A 17,458-nucleotide genomic window follows, 5' to 3' on the forward strand; every position below is an offset into this window, starting at 1 on the left:
AAAGTGGAAAGGGTTTAAGGGTCTAAGTAAAGCCAAGTCAAATGTCTATGGAGATTCTCTATCATCCAGGTCATGGTTGCTCCAAAGGTGCTTTTCCAAAAAGCAACTGGACTTTCTTGGTTTTTTCCCCCCTTGAAAACATTTCTACTACTATTGAGCAAGGTACCTGTGCATTTTGGAGTTTTTTTGCCTAAATGTAGAACCTTACTTTTTTCACTGTTGAATTTCATTTTGTTAGATAAGTGCCCAATGTTCAAGTCTGTCAAGATCCTTCTCTATCTTGAGCCTATCTTCTGGAGTGTTGGCTATTCCTGCCATCTTGGTGTCATCTGCAAATTTGATGAGTTCCCTATCGATCCCCTTGTCCAAGTCGTTGATGAAGAGGTTGAAGAGTATTGGGCCTAAAACAGAGCCTTGGGGTACTCCACTGCATACTTCCCTCCATGTGGATGTAGTTCCGTTGAGGACTACACGTTGAGTGTGGTTGGTCAGCCAGTTACGAATCCATATGATGGTGATGCTGTCTAACCCACATTTTTCTACTTTATCTAGTAGTTTGTCAAAGAATGCAATAAGATTGGTCTGGCATGATCTGTATTTGACAAACCCATGTTGGCTTTTGGTTATTACGTTGTTTGCTTCTAGGTGTTTGGTGATTCATTGCTTGATTATCTTTTCCAGAATCTTCCCTGGTATTGAGGTCAGGCTGATAGGTCTGTAATTTCCTGGATCTGTTTTCCCTCCCCCCTTTTTTGAAGATGGGAACTACATCAGCTCTTTTCCAGTCTTCATCATTAGGATCATTAGGAATTATCATCAGTTAGATTATATACATGGTCTCAACATTTTGGGGCGGGAGGGAGGATTCTACATTCTGTATTATTTCATATAAACACAAATACAGTTACAGGTTTTTTTTCCCCCTTGCACTCATCACTAAAACAGAGACAGGCAACATGTTTGTCTTTCACTAAACCTGTCTACTCTCTGTTTCCTTGAGGAAACCCCAGTTGACATGATTTTTGACGAAAAGAAAAGGCTAACTCAAAAAGAGCCCTTCAAATAATTCCAGTTTATATATGCTAAGATAGGCTAGCATTTGGAGAAACTGACAGCTTCTTGATTATGGGTTATTTGTGGTTAGTCATCTAGCAGCCTAAGAAAATAGTCTGGGTGGGACATGACGGTTCAGTTTTAATGAAATTTCTGGCTTGATAATAGAATAAATGCCATCTATTACTTGGGATTGTTAACCTTTAACTATGGCCTTGTAGCTAGTCTAGCAACTGCAGTAATTTTATTGAGAGCCTCACAGTAGCCGACGTTATTTTTATAATCCTGCCGTCTGCATCCACAAATGTCAGTTTTCATTAAAATCTGGGTTTTATGTCAGCAGAAAGAAGACGGGCCTCTTGGCTAGCCAAAATATGAGCTGATGCCTCACTTCTGTCTAAGCCAGCCAGCTTTCTGTAGCCCAGGCAAGCTATTATTACGGCCGTTGTACTCTTGGCCTGTCTCTTTCCATCCATGATCGTTTTGGGCCATTCAACTCTCATGCAGCATACAAATTACTGCCGGAGCTATGGAGACAAAACGAGAGATAACTATGTATTCTCCATAAGGTTGTTGAAAAATGATCAGGAAACTATGGCCCTACAGTAAGAACAAGACAATCTGCATTTCAGAATTCAACAAAATATTTTACTTTCTACCCTGAAAACGAGTTAATTCAATTCAACCTTCCAATTCTCTGTTTGTTTGCCATTAGTGAACATTCTACTATCATTAAGGTAAAGGCAAAGGTTCCCCTCGCACATATGTGCTAGTTGTTCCCGACTCTAGGGGGCGGTGCTCATCTCTGTTTCAAAGCCAAAGAGCCAGTGCTGTCCGGAGACGTCTCCGTGGTCATGTGGCCGGCATGACTCAATGCCAAAGGCGCACGGAACGCTGTTACCTTCCCACCAAAGGTGGTCACTATTTTTCTCCTTGCATTTTTTACGTGCTTTCGAACTGCTAGGTTGGCAGAAGCTGGGACAAGTAACAGGAGCTCACCCTGTTACGCGGCACTGGGGATTTGAACCACTGAACTGCCGACCTTTCAATCGACAAGCTCAGTGTCTTAGCCACTGAGCCACTATGTGCCTATCTACTATCATTAGTAAATCTTTTTCTTCTTCTTTTTTCATTCACTACATTAAAAAGATCTCGCAGCAGCAGCAAGCATTGCACATAAATGCACAATATATGTATACTCACACATACCCACATATAGCAATTATGTTTTTAAAATTCAGAACGGAATTCCCCAGATGGCCTGTCTAATTGATGTGTGTCATGTTTTATAAAATAATTAATAATTTCCGGGTAAATTCAATTTTGCGTTTTTCTTCTTTGGCTCCCAAGAAGGAGCTCGTACCACAACGTCTCAATTCCGGCACAGCAACCAGAGAGCAGAAACCAATCTTTTCAACGAATGCAATAACAAAAGCGATTAGAGATTGAGAAAGATTAATTCCATGTGCCAGATATAAATAAAGGACTTAGAAAGGAGTCCCAATTGGCTTCTACAGTGCAGGAAAACAGCAATATGTCCAGATTCAATAATAATGTTGTATATGGTATTTACAAATCATACTTTTAAATGCTAATTTCTTGAAGTCAACTTTACAAAACATCCTCAAAGCATTTTATTTTTAGCAATATGACATAATAATAGTCTGGATGCAAGCAATTGGGAGTCAAAGAAATACCTAGTATTGTTTCGTGCAAAAGAACCTGTAGTATCTGTTAATAAATAACAGATGTTTTATTTATTTTATTTTTATTTATTTATTTTTGTCAAACAGTATATATAAGCATAAGTATGAAATAATTATAGAGTATATAAGCATATATTTAAGTATGAGCATGTAATAACTATATTAACTGGATATAACGAAAGGAAACGATAGGACAGGAACGGTAGGCGTGTGTTTCATTACCCAACAGAGTTACATTATCGGTATACTGATAATGTTACCTGGATGGGTCATGAAATGTCTGCAAGAAAACAACCAAGCTCAGAGAGCATGAAGGACCCCACAGTCCTCCTCTTGATCTTCTTGACCCCCTTGCTCCTCCTCTCCACAAATCCCACCCACTTCTAACACTGATCGTGTTACCTGGTTGGGTCATGAAACGTCTGCAAGGAAACCACCAAGCTCAGAGAGCAAGAAAGACCCCACAGATCAACCCTGAGCTACAAATATTCTCTTTTATTAGTATCAGGTGAACAACCATGCAGTAAACAATGCCCTAATCAAGGAATTACCAAAGGGGAAACCATACCTCCACCAAATGGCAAGGCAAGCTGCTGCCTATAAATAAAGAGCAACCCTCCCTCCCTTCTAGCCCTGATGATGTTCCCTAGTTGGGTAATGAAACATATGCAAAGAAACCACCAAGCTCAGAGAGCATCAAGGACTCCGCCATTGTTCCTCCTCCTCCTCCTCCTCCTCGCACTGATGACATTACCTAGTCTGGTCATGAAACATCTGCAAGAAAACCACCAAGCCTTAGAGAGCACCAAAGATCCCACAGTTCAACCCGAGCTACGAACAGTCTCTTCTTTTGGAGCAGTGCCATTCTAATTCACACGCATACGACGCAAACATCTCAATCCGAAGGACGTCTAAGAGCTACTTTATGTTTTCCACAACATAAAGAACAATAGCTTCCTTTTCTTGTTCAACACTTGAAAACATGATTTCGGATCGATTGTATGCAGTACTCGGCAAAAAGAACATCACCACACAACTAAGCAAGGCCAGGTGGATAATGAGTCACACACCGAGTGGGCCTAGCTGTATTCCTCTTCCCCTCCCCTTCCAACTCTCGAAATAATTAAACAAAGAACTCCTTTTATTTCCTCCTCGCTCTTTTTTCTTCAGGTGTATGTATATTAGCCCCCTTTGAAGTTTAGAGGCAGCGTGAAATATTCTCTGTCAAGAGAACGAGAGTACAGTTTTGAATTGCATTTGATATTATCCACATAGATCTAGCTTAGCTCCAAAACACTTGTACAGCTACTTGAAATTAGCTTTCTGGATGACAAAGGAATATTGAAGGATTGCTCGAGCATAAAGCAGATATTCCTCTGCCTCATGTGAGCTGCAGAATGAAGAACAAATTGCTGCAGGTTTTTTTTGGGGGGGGGGACTCCAGAATTTTGTTCGACAGGAAGAAACCTTAAAGGTTATCAAGAAAGTGAAGTGGGGGAAATGAAATGTTATTATTCCACAGATGGATTTAAACAGGGCATAACTTGTAAGACTGATTTTGCTCTACATATTATATTTGGTGAGGGAATCAAAGCTGTGTAACATTGCAGGGGAGGGGGGAAATAAATCCCAGTCCTCTCTTTGCGCCATAGTGACTTCTTAGATGAGAGGGGGGGGAATTAAGTTTAAAGATTAATTTCATTTTAGCCAAAGTCATCCATGAAAGCGAAGCGAGGAGTGGAAGCTATTTGACGCAATGAATCAGGGGGGCTTCTGTTCTTTTTCTTTTTTCTTTTCCTTGCAACTGAATCACCTGGAATTCTGTGTTTCAAAATCATGTAATACAGGTAGTTAAACTATTATCTTGGAACGTTAATGGTTTGAATTCACCACAGAAGAGAAGGAAAGTATTTCATTATTTGAAACAATTTAAAAATGACATTACCTGTTTACAAGAAACACATATTAGATCTTTAGACCAGAAATATTTGATAAACTCAAAACTGAGAGTACATTTTGTTGCCTCCTCTTGTTTTTTTCTTTTGAAGTCGTTTCGCTTCTCATCGAAGAAGCTTCTTCGGCTCTGACTGGATGGTGGGGAACGGAAGGATTTATACTCCTTGCAAGACAGCTGGTCGTTTGCATCCTTTCAGAGGATCGTTGAAGCACTTGAAGGTTTACCTGCGTCCTCAGGGTCACCTGAGTGGTGCTCCTGGTTCCTGCAGTCTGCAATTTTTAACTCTGGAAAGCCATTCCTACTCCCACACCATCCAAAGGGTCTTCATCCCAAATTGTATAGCTAAATTCTGTAGAGATTCTGTTGTGTCTTCGGCTCCCGAGCCTAGCCTCTTGGCAGAGAGTGACTCAGAGAGTGAGGGGGAAGAGCAAGACCTTCTTCTCTGGCTCCGCTCCAGGTCCCAGAGGCAGGCCAGGTGGAGGAGGAGGACCTGACTTGGCCTCTTTCCCCCGACTCCTCCTCCTCCTCCCTGGCAGAGCTCCAAGACCCAGCTGCTGTCAATCAGTCCTGGTTAAATCCCAGGCATCGCAGAAAGGAGAGGTGGGAACAACAAAAGAAGGGGTGGGGCAGGCCTAGAGAGTGCTGAGTCAGGGAGCCACACTCCACAGGGTATAAAAGCAGGAGGAGCTGCTCTATAGCTTCTTGTGACGGACAAAAACTGACTCTTGGAAACTTTGGCTGCAATATTTCGAGACTAAGAATTTGGCTTCTGGATTTCTGTTTATTTCTGAACTCTTGGTTGCTCCAGCAACGAACTGCAGTTACACTGGCTTCTGAGGAGATAAGAGAACTTGGCAGGCAATCACAGGTTCGTTGCCAGAACTGATATCTGTCGTAGGAATAAATTGCTGGCAGTTATAGTCAGCTCGCGTGTCTTCTTGATTGTGGTTGGGGGGGGGGGGACAGAACAGATTCTCAGTCCTCCAGGTCATGGTTGTCCCAAAATATGCTTTTTCAAGAGCCAACTGGACTTCCTTGTTTTCTTTTGAAGACGTTTCACTTCTCATCTATGAAGCTTCTTCGGCTCTGAAGTGGTGCAGAGCCTTCTTGGAACTGCTGAAAAGCCTGCGTTGTGGAGCTGTGCTAGATTCATTTGCACCACTCAGGTGACCCCGGGGACCCAGAAAAACCTCCAACAACCCTTTAAAAGAATGTAAAGGACCACCTTTGTCTGCAAGGAATGTAAATCCTTCCATTCTCCACCATCCAATCAGAGCTGAAGAAGCTTTTTGAATGAGAAGCGAAACATCTTCATAATAAAACAAGAAAGTCCAGTTGCCTCTTGAAAAAAGCACCTTTGGGGGACACCCATGACCTGGAGGACTGAGAACTTCCATAGATCTTGAAGAAGAAGTTTGGAAGTAGCTTCTTGGATGGGTAGCGAAACATCTTCCTTCAACACCTTCAACATAATCAGTGGAACCACTTGCCTCCAGAAGTTGTGAATGCTCCAACGCTGGAAGTTTTTAAGAAGATGTTGGATAACCATTTGTCTGAAGTGGTGTAGGGTTTCCTGCCTAAGCAGGGGGTTGGACTAGAAGACCTCCAAGGTCCCTTCCAACTCTGTTATTCTATTCTAGCTTCAAAATAAAACAAGAAAGTCCAGTTGCCTCTTGAAAAAAGCACCTTTGGGACAATCATGATCTGGAGGACTGAGAATCTCCAGAGACATTCTTATGGAAGGGTTAAGATCAGGGCTAAGGTGCCTCCAATCTTCGATATGCCTTCCTCCGATTTTATGCAATTTTTATCCATACTCTGCATCCTAAATAGAAAATCCACATAACATCCAGGCAGTTCCACTGAATATACTGCTTTAATATTTCCCACTTTTAAAATTCAGGCTATGATTTAACTCGATGCCTTTATTGGCTGCCATCCCACGGATAGAAATGGGTACTAGTGCTTCTTCTTTTTCTTAATTAACATTTAGAATGATTTTTGTTTTTTTGTTTTTTACCCCAAGCGGTTTTTTTGCAAGAAGTGTTGATGAACCACAATGTAACTCAGTTATTTTCAGGGCCAATCTCCTATTTTTAACAGGCCAAAATGTTGCCTGGCTCACCGAAAGTGAATTCTGTGACATCTAGACATCAGGAGAGAGGGGGGGGGGGAATTATCAGCCTATCAAGTTCAAATCGCAGCTTTATAAGTAGGAGGCTCACATCCATTTTTAATCCTGTCAACCAGAGACGTGTTCAATGAGGAAGCATGTGAACGTTTTTTTGGACTGTTTCCCCCCCCCCTTGCACAGATTTATCATACCTACATATTTATTTAGTATAATTAAATCTACAGAGGCATAATCCATATGTAAAAGTGCAGCACAATGAGCAAAATTGTTAGCCCGGAGGGGTGAATCTCATAAACTGGTAGAGCAGTCAATGTGGACAATGCCCTATTGTTAGAAAGCTTGCGTGAGGATTGAGGAATAAATTAATCGCTAAAGACGTTTGATGAAAGAGCTGTTTATTAGAGATGCCAGGCCTCTTTGTGCCCTGAGATGAAGTCCCAGGGCAAAGTGATATCCTTATATTAAAAATTAATTACAATACGACCAAACCAAGGGTGTAATTTTATTCCTTTCATTACTTTTCTATTATCAGCAAGACAATGGTTTCTTTTCTTTGCAATGTTTGGGGGGGTGGGGGATTACTTATCTCCGTTAAAACAATTGTCTATATCAGGGGTCTGCAAACTTGGCTCTTTTAAGACTTGTGGACTTCAACTTTTTTTACGATGTAAAAAAGATGTGGAGACTCTAGAAAGAGTGCAGAGAAGAGCAACCAAGATGATTAGGGGACTGGAGGCTAAAACATATGAAGAACGGTTGCAGGAACTGGGTATGTCTAGTCTGATGAAAAGAAGGACTAGGGGAGACATTATAGCAGTCTTCCAATATCTCAGTGGCTGCCCCAAAGAAGAGGGAGTCGGGCTGTTCTCCAAAGCACTTGAGGGTAGAACAAGAAGCAATGGGTGGAAACTGATCAAAGAAAGAAGCAACTTAGAACTAAGGAGAAATTTCCTGACAGTTAGAACAATTAATAAGTGGAACGACTTGCCCGCAGAAGTTGTAAATGCTCCAACTCTGGAAATTTTTAAGAAAATGTTGGATAACCATCTGACTGAGATAGTGTAGGGTTTCCTGCCTGGGCAGGGGGTTGGACTAGAAGGCCTCCAAGGTCCCTTCCAACTCTGTTGTTATATTATATATTAACTCTCAGCTTTGCTGGCTGAGGAACTCTGGGAGTTGAAGTCCACAAGTTTTAAAAGAGCCAAGTTTGCAAACCCCTGGTCTATATTATCTATGGACTTCTCAGAACCACTGGTTGGACAGACTTTTAAAACGTTCATCCGTCGTATTTTGCATTTTAAAAAAAAGCCTGCATGGAAGGGAAGAAAGATAAGTCATTTAAATGTGTGCGGGGGGTGGGGGGGAAGCATGCAACTCCTAACGTTGTGAATTGTGGCAGAGAAAATTTACTTTATTAATAATCTGCCAGATGTCACGCCTTCCTTACAGCGAAGCCTGAAATGGCATCACCAATTAGCAGAGTAGCAGAAAACCCAAGCTGGTGCCAAAAGAGATTATTGATGGCCATCAATTTCGAACTTGCCTGTTAGTCATTTGCTCAAGTTAGACTCTTGGTGGTGTTGTGTGTGTGTCTGTGTTGTTGTTTTTTTTAATGAACTGTTTGAAGAGAGATGTAGAATGTTGTGTCGTAAACAGCTTGAAAAGTAATTCACTTGGTTTAAAAGAGATCAAAAAGCACCGCTGGTCTTCAGGTCACTGTTGATCCAACTCAAAATGGTTTAGGAAAAGTCCTTGATTTTCTATCCTTTTGACTCTCAATTAACAAAGGAAGAAGAAACATTAAGACACTCAGCTTTAAGCTCTTGGGGATATGGGGGGGGGAAGTGTGTACCCCAGTTGGGGTAGTGAGTCATCAATTCACTTGGATGATTTGGGCAACACAAACAACCAGACTCACATATCTGGGCATGGCTAGACTAGTGAAGAGAAGGACCAGGTGGGACATGAGAGCATCTTCCAATATTTGAGGGGCTGCCACAGAGAGGAGGGGGGGTGTCAAGCTGTTTTCCAAAGCACCCGAAGGCCAGACAAGGAATAATGGATGGAAACTGAACAAGGAGAGATTCAACCTGGAAATAAGGAGGAATTTTCCGACACTGAGAACAGTCAACCAATGGAACAGAAATTGCCTTCGGAAGTTGTGGGAGCTTCATCACTGGAGACTTTCAAGAAGAGATTGGACTGCCATTTGTCAGAAATGGTGTAGGGTCTCCTGCTTGAGGGGGGGGTTGGACTAGATGACCTACAAGGTCCCTTCCAACTCTGTTAATCTGTAATAGGTAGAGTTCAATCTAGCGACTTCATTGTTCTCTGCCTATAATATAGGAATCTTCCCAGACTGTCAGCTTTTGCCTGGGAAAGACCAGTTAAGGTTCAAGGGGTGGGGTGAGGGGTTCAGACCTTGTCTAGGTTCAGACCAAGTCTAGGCTTGAGCCCTCATCCCAACTGGGACAACTGCTTTCCAATGACTTCCCCTCCCCATCCATTGGCTTTTGGAGAAAAAGACTTCCAAAGCAGTTAAATACCGTATGTCTCTCTTGGCTGTCATTTGTTACTTTTATGGTATTGATATTTAAACATTCCTCCTGCTGCCGTTTTTCATGGTGGAGAAATTTAACTTACTTTAAATTACGACTTTTACTGCGGATGAGCCCCAGCATCTGGCGTGCCCAAAGCTTGTTTCGTAAATCAATTAAACGGAGAACATTAATAAGCAAAACATCAAGGCGAAGTATGGTCAGTATAATAGGGCCATCATTGAAATTAAACGGGGGAGGGAGGGGGGTGAGGTTGGGGTAAGATGGAAGGAATTATTTCTTTGCCCAACACATAATTCAAGGATGGGAACGGTGGGTCTTCAAAGGCGCTCACAGCTGGCAAATGGTATGGTTTGAAAAAGAGGTTGAGAAGAATCATGTCAGATTCATGTCAGACAAAGAATCATGTCAGACAAAGAAGAGGGGGTCAAGCTATTCTCCAAAGCACCTGAAGGCAGGACAAGAAGCAATGGATGGAAACTAATCAAGGAGAGAAGCAACTTAGAACAAAGGAGAAATTTCTTGACAGTGAGAACAATTAATCAGTGGAACGACTTGCCTCCAGAAGTTGTGAATGCTCCAACACTGGAAATTTTAAAGAAAATGTTGGATAGCCATTTGTTTGAAATGGTGTAGGGTTTCCTGCCTAGGCAGGGGGTTGGACTAGAAGACCTCCAAGGTCCTTTCCAACTCTGTTATTATGTTAAGTTAAAGATGAGATCCATCCATCCACCGTCTTGGCCTTCTGTAGGGGGTCTTGAAACCCGGCTCGGTCTGGCACCCCGATGTAAGCATGTCGCGCTGGAAGTGGCTAATGCATTGAGAGAAGAGTCCATCTTCACCCATGGGCACCTTGCCCCCTTCACACCTTGGTCGTCTTTGCTACTTGAAACGTTAAACTTCCATATTATCTTAATATTTTAATGTAGAACCTTGTTGATTTTGCCTTGCTGTGAGCCACCCAGCTCTAGGTGAGATAGGCAGCATATAAATTTCATAATACATAAAAATAAATAAAATCTGGCTCTCTGGCCTGGATGGATACTAGTCCTGGAGCAAGATTTAATTCGGGAACCTCACATGGAGCATCCTTGGTGGCTCTTCCAACTTCCCTGAATACTGGCATTTCTGACACTAAAGCATCGTCAAAACTGTTGGAATCAAGATTCCAACCTCTTTATTGATCCTAAAACACTGTAGGAGAAGAAGCGGCAGAAACTGAGGGTGGAGTGAAGAGAGGGATCAGCCTAGAATCGCTAAGTAGCCACAAGCAAACTAAGTCCAATCTTCCTTGAATTCTGTGCACCCTTCTCTTAACTCTTAGCAGGTGCTGACACTCACTCAATAAGATTTCTGTGCATAGGCTGTTCAGCAATAAATCAGTTTAATTGGACTTTCATGTATGGACTTGGTCTTTCACACCACACACACACAAACATACACAGAGAGAGAGAAGGAGAGAGAGAGAGAGAGAGAGTATGCTGGCTTTCCTGTTCTTTTAGTCATTAACTTTTTAGCCACCTCTGTAAATTCTGCAACTCGTAGGAAACTTTCCCTTTTTCTTTTCTAAGCCCCCCACACAGCATGCATTGCCCCCTATGGAGTACTGTAAATGCTTTATTCCCATGGTCATAAACCGATTGTTCCACAATGTTAATTAAGATCAGAAAATGAGCTGCAGAGTGCATTAGTGGTTATGTAATACAGACCATTAAAGCCTGCTTTATAAATGAGTGTCATTAAATTCTAAGTATAGAGGCTTTTCTTGGGTAGCCAGGGGATAAAAAAAAGAAAAGAAAAAAGTTGAGAGGTTACGTGTCAGAATTTATGCAAAAAAAAATTAAAACAACGGGGTAAAGCAATTACCAAGGCTATTCTACCAGGTGTAGCAGGCAAGCTGGAGCAAAACACTTTACGGTACTAGATTTTCCAGATCTGGCTTCTTAGCCTGTGACTTCTCATTAGATAACGCGAGCAGAAGAGAGAGAAAAGTTTTTATATAAATTCTCCCCTCCGCGTTTCTTTCTATTGTTTTATGAGATGGGTTCTTATATGACACCATTGTCAGGGTTTGTTTGTTTGGGTTTTTTTGATCTCTACTTGCAATCACTGGAGCAAAACAATCATTTCAGGCAATGAAATATTAGTGCCTCTCGCCAAGCAGTCCAATTATACAGCAGAAATCCTGTCTGGTTGACAGAAAATATCCCCCCCCCCTCGCATTTCTCCTTATATTGGAATGAGCCTCTAAAGTACAGGTGTCTGACCCTGGCAACTCTAACACCTGTGGACTAAGGAAAGAAACAAACAGCTTCTGTGTTGTGCTCTCTTTGTCAAAATTATGGCTACTCACTTGTCACGTTCAGGCAAATCAACGGACTCGTCTTGTTCTCTCCGTTCTTTTCATTCACCGCTTGGACGTAGTAGTTCCCGGCATCCGTCGGCAATGTTGCAAGAATGGCCAACTGGTTTTCTAGGGTGATGGTTCTGTATTGCGGGAGAAAAAAATATATATATAAGAATGTTTATTGAGTTAGGACCAGGCACCTTTGGGCTGGGCATGCTGCGAAACAAGAATAGCGCATCTCAACTGGGAGGTGTATATATGGCATTCAGAAGAAAAAACTTTATTTATTTTATTTATTTATTTATTTATTTATTTATTTATTTATTATTTGGATTTATATACCGCCCTTCTCCCGAAGGACTCAGGGCGGTTTACAGCCTAGTAAAAACAAAAATCACAAAAATTAAAAAAACATTTTTAAAAACTAATTTAATTAGGCCCAGAAAAACTAAAACGCTAATAAAACCCCTATTAAAACTAAATTAAGCCAGCCCTGCGTGATGGAACAAAAAATGTCTTTAGCTTGCGTCAAAAGGTCCAGAGGTCGGGGAGTTGTCGTATCCCTGGAGGCAGCTCATTCCAGAGGGCAGGAGCCCCCACAGAGAAGGCCCTCCCCCTGGGGGTCGCCAGTCGACATTGTCTGGCCAACCGCACCCTGAGGAAACCCTCCCTATGGGAGCGCACTGGTCGATGGGAGGCAATTGGTAGCAGCAGGCGGTCCCGTAAATAACCCGGTCCTATGCCATGGAGCGCTTTAAAGCACACCATTTAAAGAATGATGGTTTATCTACAGGTGAAAATCAGAATATAAGTTCTCAGGGATGGGAAATCTGGTAGCCTGGAAGCCTGGCATTCAGACACATTTATTTGTTTTATTTTATTTTATTTATTTATTTGTCGAGTACGTATTAGATAATATATATAAGTATCAGCATGAATTGAATACATAAAGTGAATACAATTAAAGGGAACATTAGGACAGGGACAGTAGGCACGTTGGTGCCCTTATTTACACCCCATACAGACCTCTTAGGAAAGGGGTGAGGTCAACAGTAGACAGTCTAAGGTTAAAATTTCGGGGGTTTGGGGATTAAACCACAGAGTCAGGTAGTGCATACCAGGCATTGACCCCTCTGTTGCTGAAGTCAGTTGGCCATCAACGGGCACGTAGAGATAGACAACATCTACATGCCATTCAAAAGAGACCACCAAAAAGCTAAAAGGAAACAAAAAGACAAAAACACCTCCGCACCAACAATCAACACCCAGATGAGCAGAGATTAACACCAAGTTTGATACTTGATACAACAATCAAGAAGAAAACAATCAAGAAACTACCCAAGCTATAAACAAGCTAGCAGTACAACAACAGGCTAACCAAGAAACCATCAAGAACACTCCCATCAATCCTGACATAGCAAGCCACTATAGCAGTGATGGCAAACCTTTTTGTGGTTGCGTGCCAAAAGCGGGGGGAGTACGGGGGGGATTAATTCATTCTTCAACTAAATTAAAGCAAATTCCTCCCAACACAAATTCCTCAGTCCTATCACTAACCTTGGTCCAATTAGGCAAACTGCCAAAGGCCTTTCTTGGCAAAAGTTCAGAAGACGCCGATACAAAACAAATGCAACAAGACAAAGCTATCAACGTTGTTTTCCGGAAAAGATCCCAAATGCTGTTGCTGGTCTTTTAAGCCTTATGGGAGGGGCCAATCATCTCTTGGCCCTACTCCCGAGTCGTCCTCTTTGCTTGAGCTGCTCTCGCCTTCTGGCAGCTCTTTGCATGCGTGCATTAGGAACAGGCTCCTCCTGTTCTGCTGCCTCACTACTGTCAGCCTCTGGAGGCTCTGGAGTCCGCACATCACTCCCCGATGGCCCTGGCCCAGTGATGGGATTCAAGTGATTTAACAACCGATTCACTGCCCTAATGATTTCTTCCAGTTTGCCAATCTGCTCAGAAAGTTAACAACCGGTTCTCCCAAAGTGGTGCGAACTGGCTGAATCCCACCACTGCCCTGGCCCCACCTCTGCCTCCAACACAGAGCCCTCATCCGGGCCTTCCCCAGCCTCCAGGACTGGCCCATGTTCTTCCTCAGCCTCATCGCTGTCTGACTCCTTTGCCAGCTCTGCAGGCTGCTGGCGGACCACAACAGGGTGTCTCAACTTGGCAACTTTATGACTTGTGGACTCCAACTCCCAGAATTCCCAGAGGAATTCTGGGAGTTGCAGTCTGCAAGTCTTAAAGTTGCCAAGTTGGGACACCCCTGACTTACAGGGACAACATCCAGTCCTAAAAGCTCGCACCAAATAGTCATTCACAAATATTTATACAAAAAACTACTACAAAATGGTGTTTGTTTGTTTTTTAAAAAAAAACAAAAAAAAAACAAAGAAAGCTTTCCAAATCTCGGGGCTAAAAGAAACAACATTTTTGGGGGGTGGGGGAAATAATGCCGGGGAAAAAAATCAAAGGCAAGAGGGTCTCCAAGGAGACCTTTTCCTTCTGTTCTTAGGATGCGTTTAGCTCTCTTGGTTTCAGATACCAAGAGGTGATGCAAGTCGTTAATTAACATGCTCAGCTGGGAAGACATGGAGGGAATAGAAAGTAAAGATGTTTACAAGTGACAGCTATAATTGTAGCTACAGTCATCGGGGATCGCATCGTCTCGAAGACGGATGAAACATCGGATTCAAATGCACAAATTCCTCTTTTTGTAAGAAATGGTTCTCGGTACTCCCCTTGCAAAACGTCTCTAGCTATTTCTGTCCTGGATACCGCTTTTATTCAGGGGCGGGCTTCAAAAGTTTTAGCAAGGGGTTCTCTGCCCGATTGATGGGTGGTTGTGGCCATGATGGGCGTGGCTTCGTCGGCCTCCTGCACCACAGCTGGGGGAGTGTTTTTGCCCTCCCCGGGCTCTGGAGGCTTTCCTTAAGCCTCCGGGCGGGCAAAAATGGCCTCCCCAGGCTCTGGAGACCCTCTTCCCAAACTTCCAGTAGGCCTGTTTTTGATGTGTAGGCACATCATCAGTGCTAGGAGGGAGTGGGGCTTGGTCTGTGAGCAAACTGATGACATTACCTATTTGGGTAATGAAAAGTCTGCAAGAAAACAACCAAGCTCAGAGAGCACTAAGGATCCCACAGGCATCTTCCTCCTCCTCCTCCTCTCTATATACTCCACTCCCTTCTATCATTCATGATGTTACCTAGTTGGGTCATGAAACATCTGCAAGAAAACAACAGAGCTGAGACAGCACCAAGAACCCAAATGAAACCAAACCTTTGGTGATGCCTAGTTCATATTTCCAAAGGAAAAGGGTTCAGAATTCTACATGGATCTTTGAAGTCTGAGAAAGTCCCACCAATCCTGACCCAAAAGATGAGCCAATATGTGGAAATCCAGAACCTGAATATGAGAGCTAAAGTCAAGAACTGATGTGAAAATACTACATAAGAAATGACAGCAGGGTATAAACCCACTAATGGTACACTAAGCAACACTACACAACAATGAGAGCAATTAACCAATGGAACAGCTTGTCTTCAGAAGTGGTGGGTGCCCCATCACTGAAGGCTTTCAAAAAACTGGACAACCATTTATCTGAAATGGGAGCAGGGTCTCCTGCTCAAGCAGGGGGTTGGACTAGAAGACCTCCAAGGTCCCTTCAGATTCTATTGTGCTATGTTCTATTAGAGAGAGCGAGAGAGAGAGAGAGTGTGTGTTTTCAAGAGAGCGAAACTATCGGATTTACCAGGATGGCCAACTCGATTTGAATCAATTAATCTCATTAGTTGTAGTCCATCAGCTAATTGATCTGGTCATTAAAGTGATATATAGATAAATCAGTAAGAAGGATTTCTGTTGAATTGAACACTTCCGTTTATCCTGGTAGATGATATGGGTTTATGGTGCAAATCTGAATTCATTGTTTTGTAACTGTCACACATCATCGTAAACCCACCCATCACTCTGGAGCAGGAAAAAAAAATCAGCTTGGGTCGCCACGATGTAAAAAAGATGTGGAGACTCTAGAGCAGAGAAGAGCAACCAAGATGATTAGGGAACTGGAGGCTAAAACATATGAAGAACAGTTGCAGGAACTGGGTATGTCTGGTTTAATGAAAAGAAGAACTAGGGGAGACATGAGAGCATCTTCCAATATTTGAGGAGCTGCCACAGAGAGGAGGGGGGTGTTCAAGCTATTCTTCAAAGCACCTGAGGGCAGGACAAGAATCAACGGGTAGAAACTAATCAAGGACAGAAGCAACCTAGAACTAAGGATAAATTTCCTGACGGTTAGAACAAGTAATCATTGGAACAACTTGCCTCCAGAAGTTGTGGATGCTTTTAAAAAGATGTTGGATAACCCTTTGTCTGAAGTGGTGTAGAGTTTCCTGCCTAAGCAGGGGGTTGGACTAGAAGACCTCCAAGGTCCCTTCCAACTGTTATTATATTATATTATCAGAAGCTAATTGCCTCATGCTTTAATGATATCGCCCTCTGAAAGAGGGGAAAGGAGACGACTTCAAAAAGACTCTCTTCTTAGATTTGGGTGAAGGTTGGGAAAAGGGCAATATTCTTGAGCCAAGCCACAACCAGGATACAAACTGACCATCGGCCCTGACTAAATGACAAAGCAGAAGATAAATGGGACTAAAAGGGTAGGCACGCTTTGTTGATCAAATTAAGATAAAAAAAGTAGGTAACAAGTCACTAAAAGGAACATTGAATGACAACTTGTGGACGGCGGATGACAACCCGCGGATCGCTTTTTAAAGTTGTTTGGTACAAGCAGAACTAAGACGCGAAACTGCAAATGAAACAGCCCCTCACTGGGACCGAAAAAGCAGGTGCTTGCATGCCTATATATAATGATTACGAAATAGGAACCTTAAAATAATGTCCTTCTTAGACTTCAATAGCTTTGTTAATCTTCATAGATGATGCATTCTTTTCTCCAAAGAGTATTATGTTATTACTGGTTTTTTCCCCCCTCCATAAATAATTTGTGTAAACTTATGTGGATGGGGAATGATATCAAGGATGAAAAATCGAAAATACTTCCCAAAGGTGTACCCAGAATAGATTGCATTTGTTGCGTTACAACGAGATGTCCTTGAAAATGCAAGTTTTCTTTCACTGAGGATGACAAGATTATTTTGTTGAAAAATGCTAAAATAAAATTCGGATAATTTCTGATGGAACCCAGAAGTATCAAGGCTGGGCTTTAACAGATCTAGGTGTCAGGGTTCCACGAAACACCCCCAACGAAATAAAGCTCTGAGGCTTGAGGTTCCTCAAAGTTCCATTTATTAGAGATGTCATGTTGGCACAGCTGGGAAAACCCGAATCTGAAAGCTTCCAGGTTTTCCACACCACAAGTTCATCACATTGTCCAATCAACTCTTCACACTGAATTGGATACAATCTTCAGGCAGTCTCCATCAGATGCAGGCAGAAGTCCTTGAATACGGAATGTTGTTATGACTAAACTTCTACCGCTCCAGCAACACCCCCCTCCCAACTTCCCCAGCTAAAATATGTGGCAGTTAAGAAGCAAAAAGAAAATTGCCTTCCAAAACTGACACCAGGATTAGGAGTTTGGCAGTAAATGAATGTATTTAGAAACAAAAATATGAAAAAGAAGGCCGTGCACCAGCATGCCCCTGACTTGACTCTTGAGGGAAACAAGCGGAAGGCAAC

General features: G+C 42.5%; 1 protein-coding gene across 4 annotated transcripts in view; it reads right to left on the minus strand.

Annotated features, from left to right (window-relative positions):
- The window catches only part of SDK1 (sidekick cell adhesion molecule 1), a 503,056-nt gene that overhangs the window by 294,384 nt on the left and 191,214 nt on the right, over positions 1-17,458 (minus strand). For all 4 annotated transcript variants that reach the window (XM_058157083.1, XM_058157082.1, XM_058157085.1 and 1 more), the window contains one exon: positions 11,762-11,895. In XM_058157083.1, the coding sequence (XP_058013066.1) occupies positions 11,762-11,895 (134 nt within the window). The remainder of the gene's footprint in view (positions 1-11,761; positions 11,896-17,458) is intronic.

This window comes from Ahaetulla prasina, chromosome 14 (assembly GCF_028640845.1).
Source record: "Ahaetulla prasina isolate Xishuangbanna chromosome 14, ASM2864084v1, whole genome shotgun sequence".
Taxonomy (NCBI): Eukaryota; Metazoa; Chordata; class Lepidosauria; order Squamata; family Colubridae; genus Ahaetulla; species Ahaetulla prasina.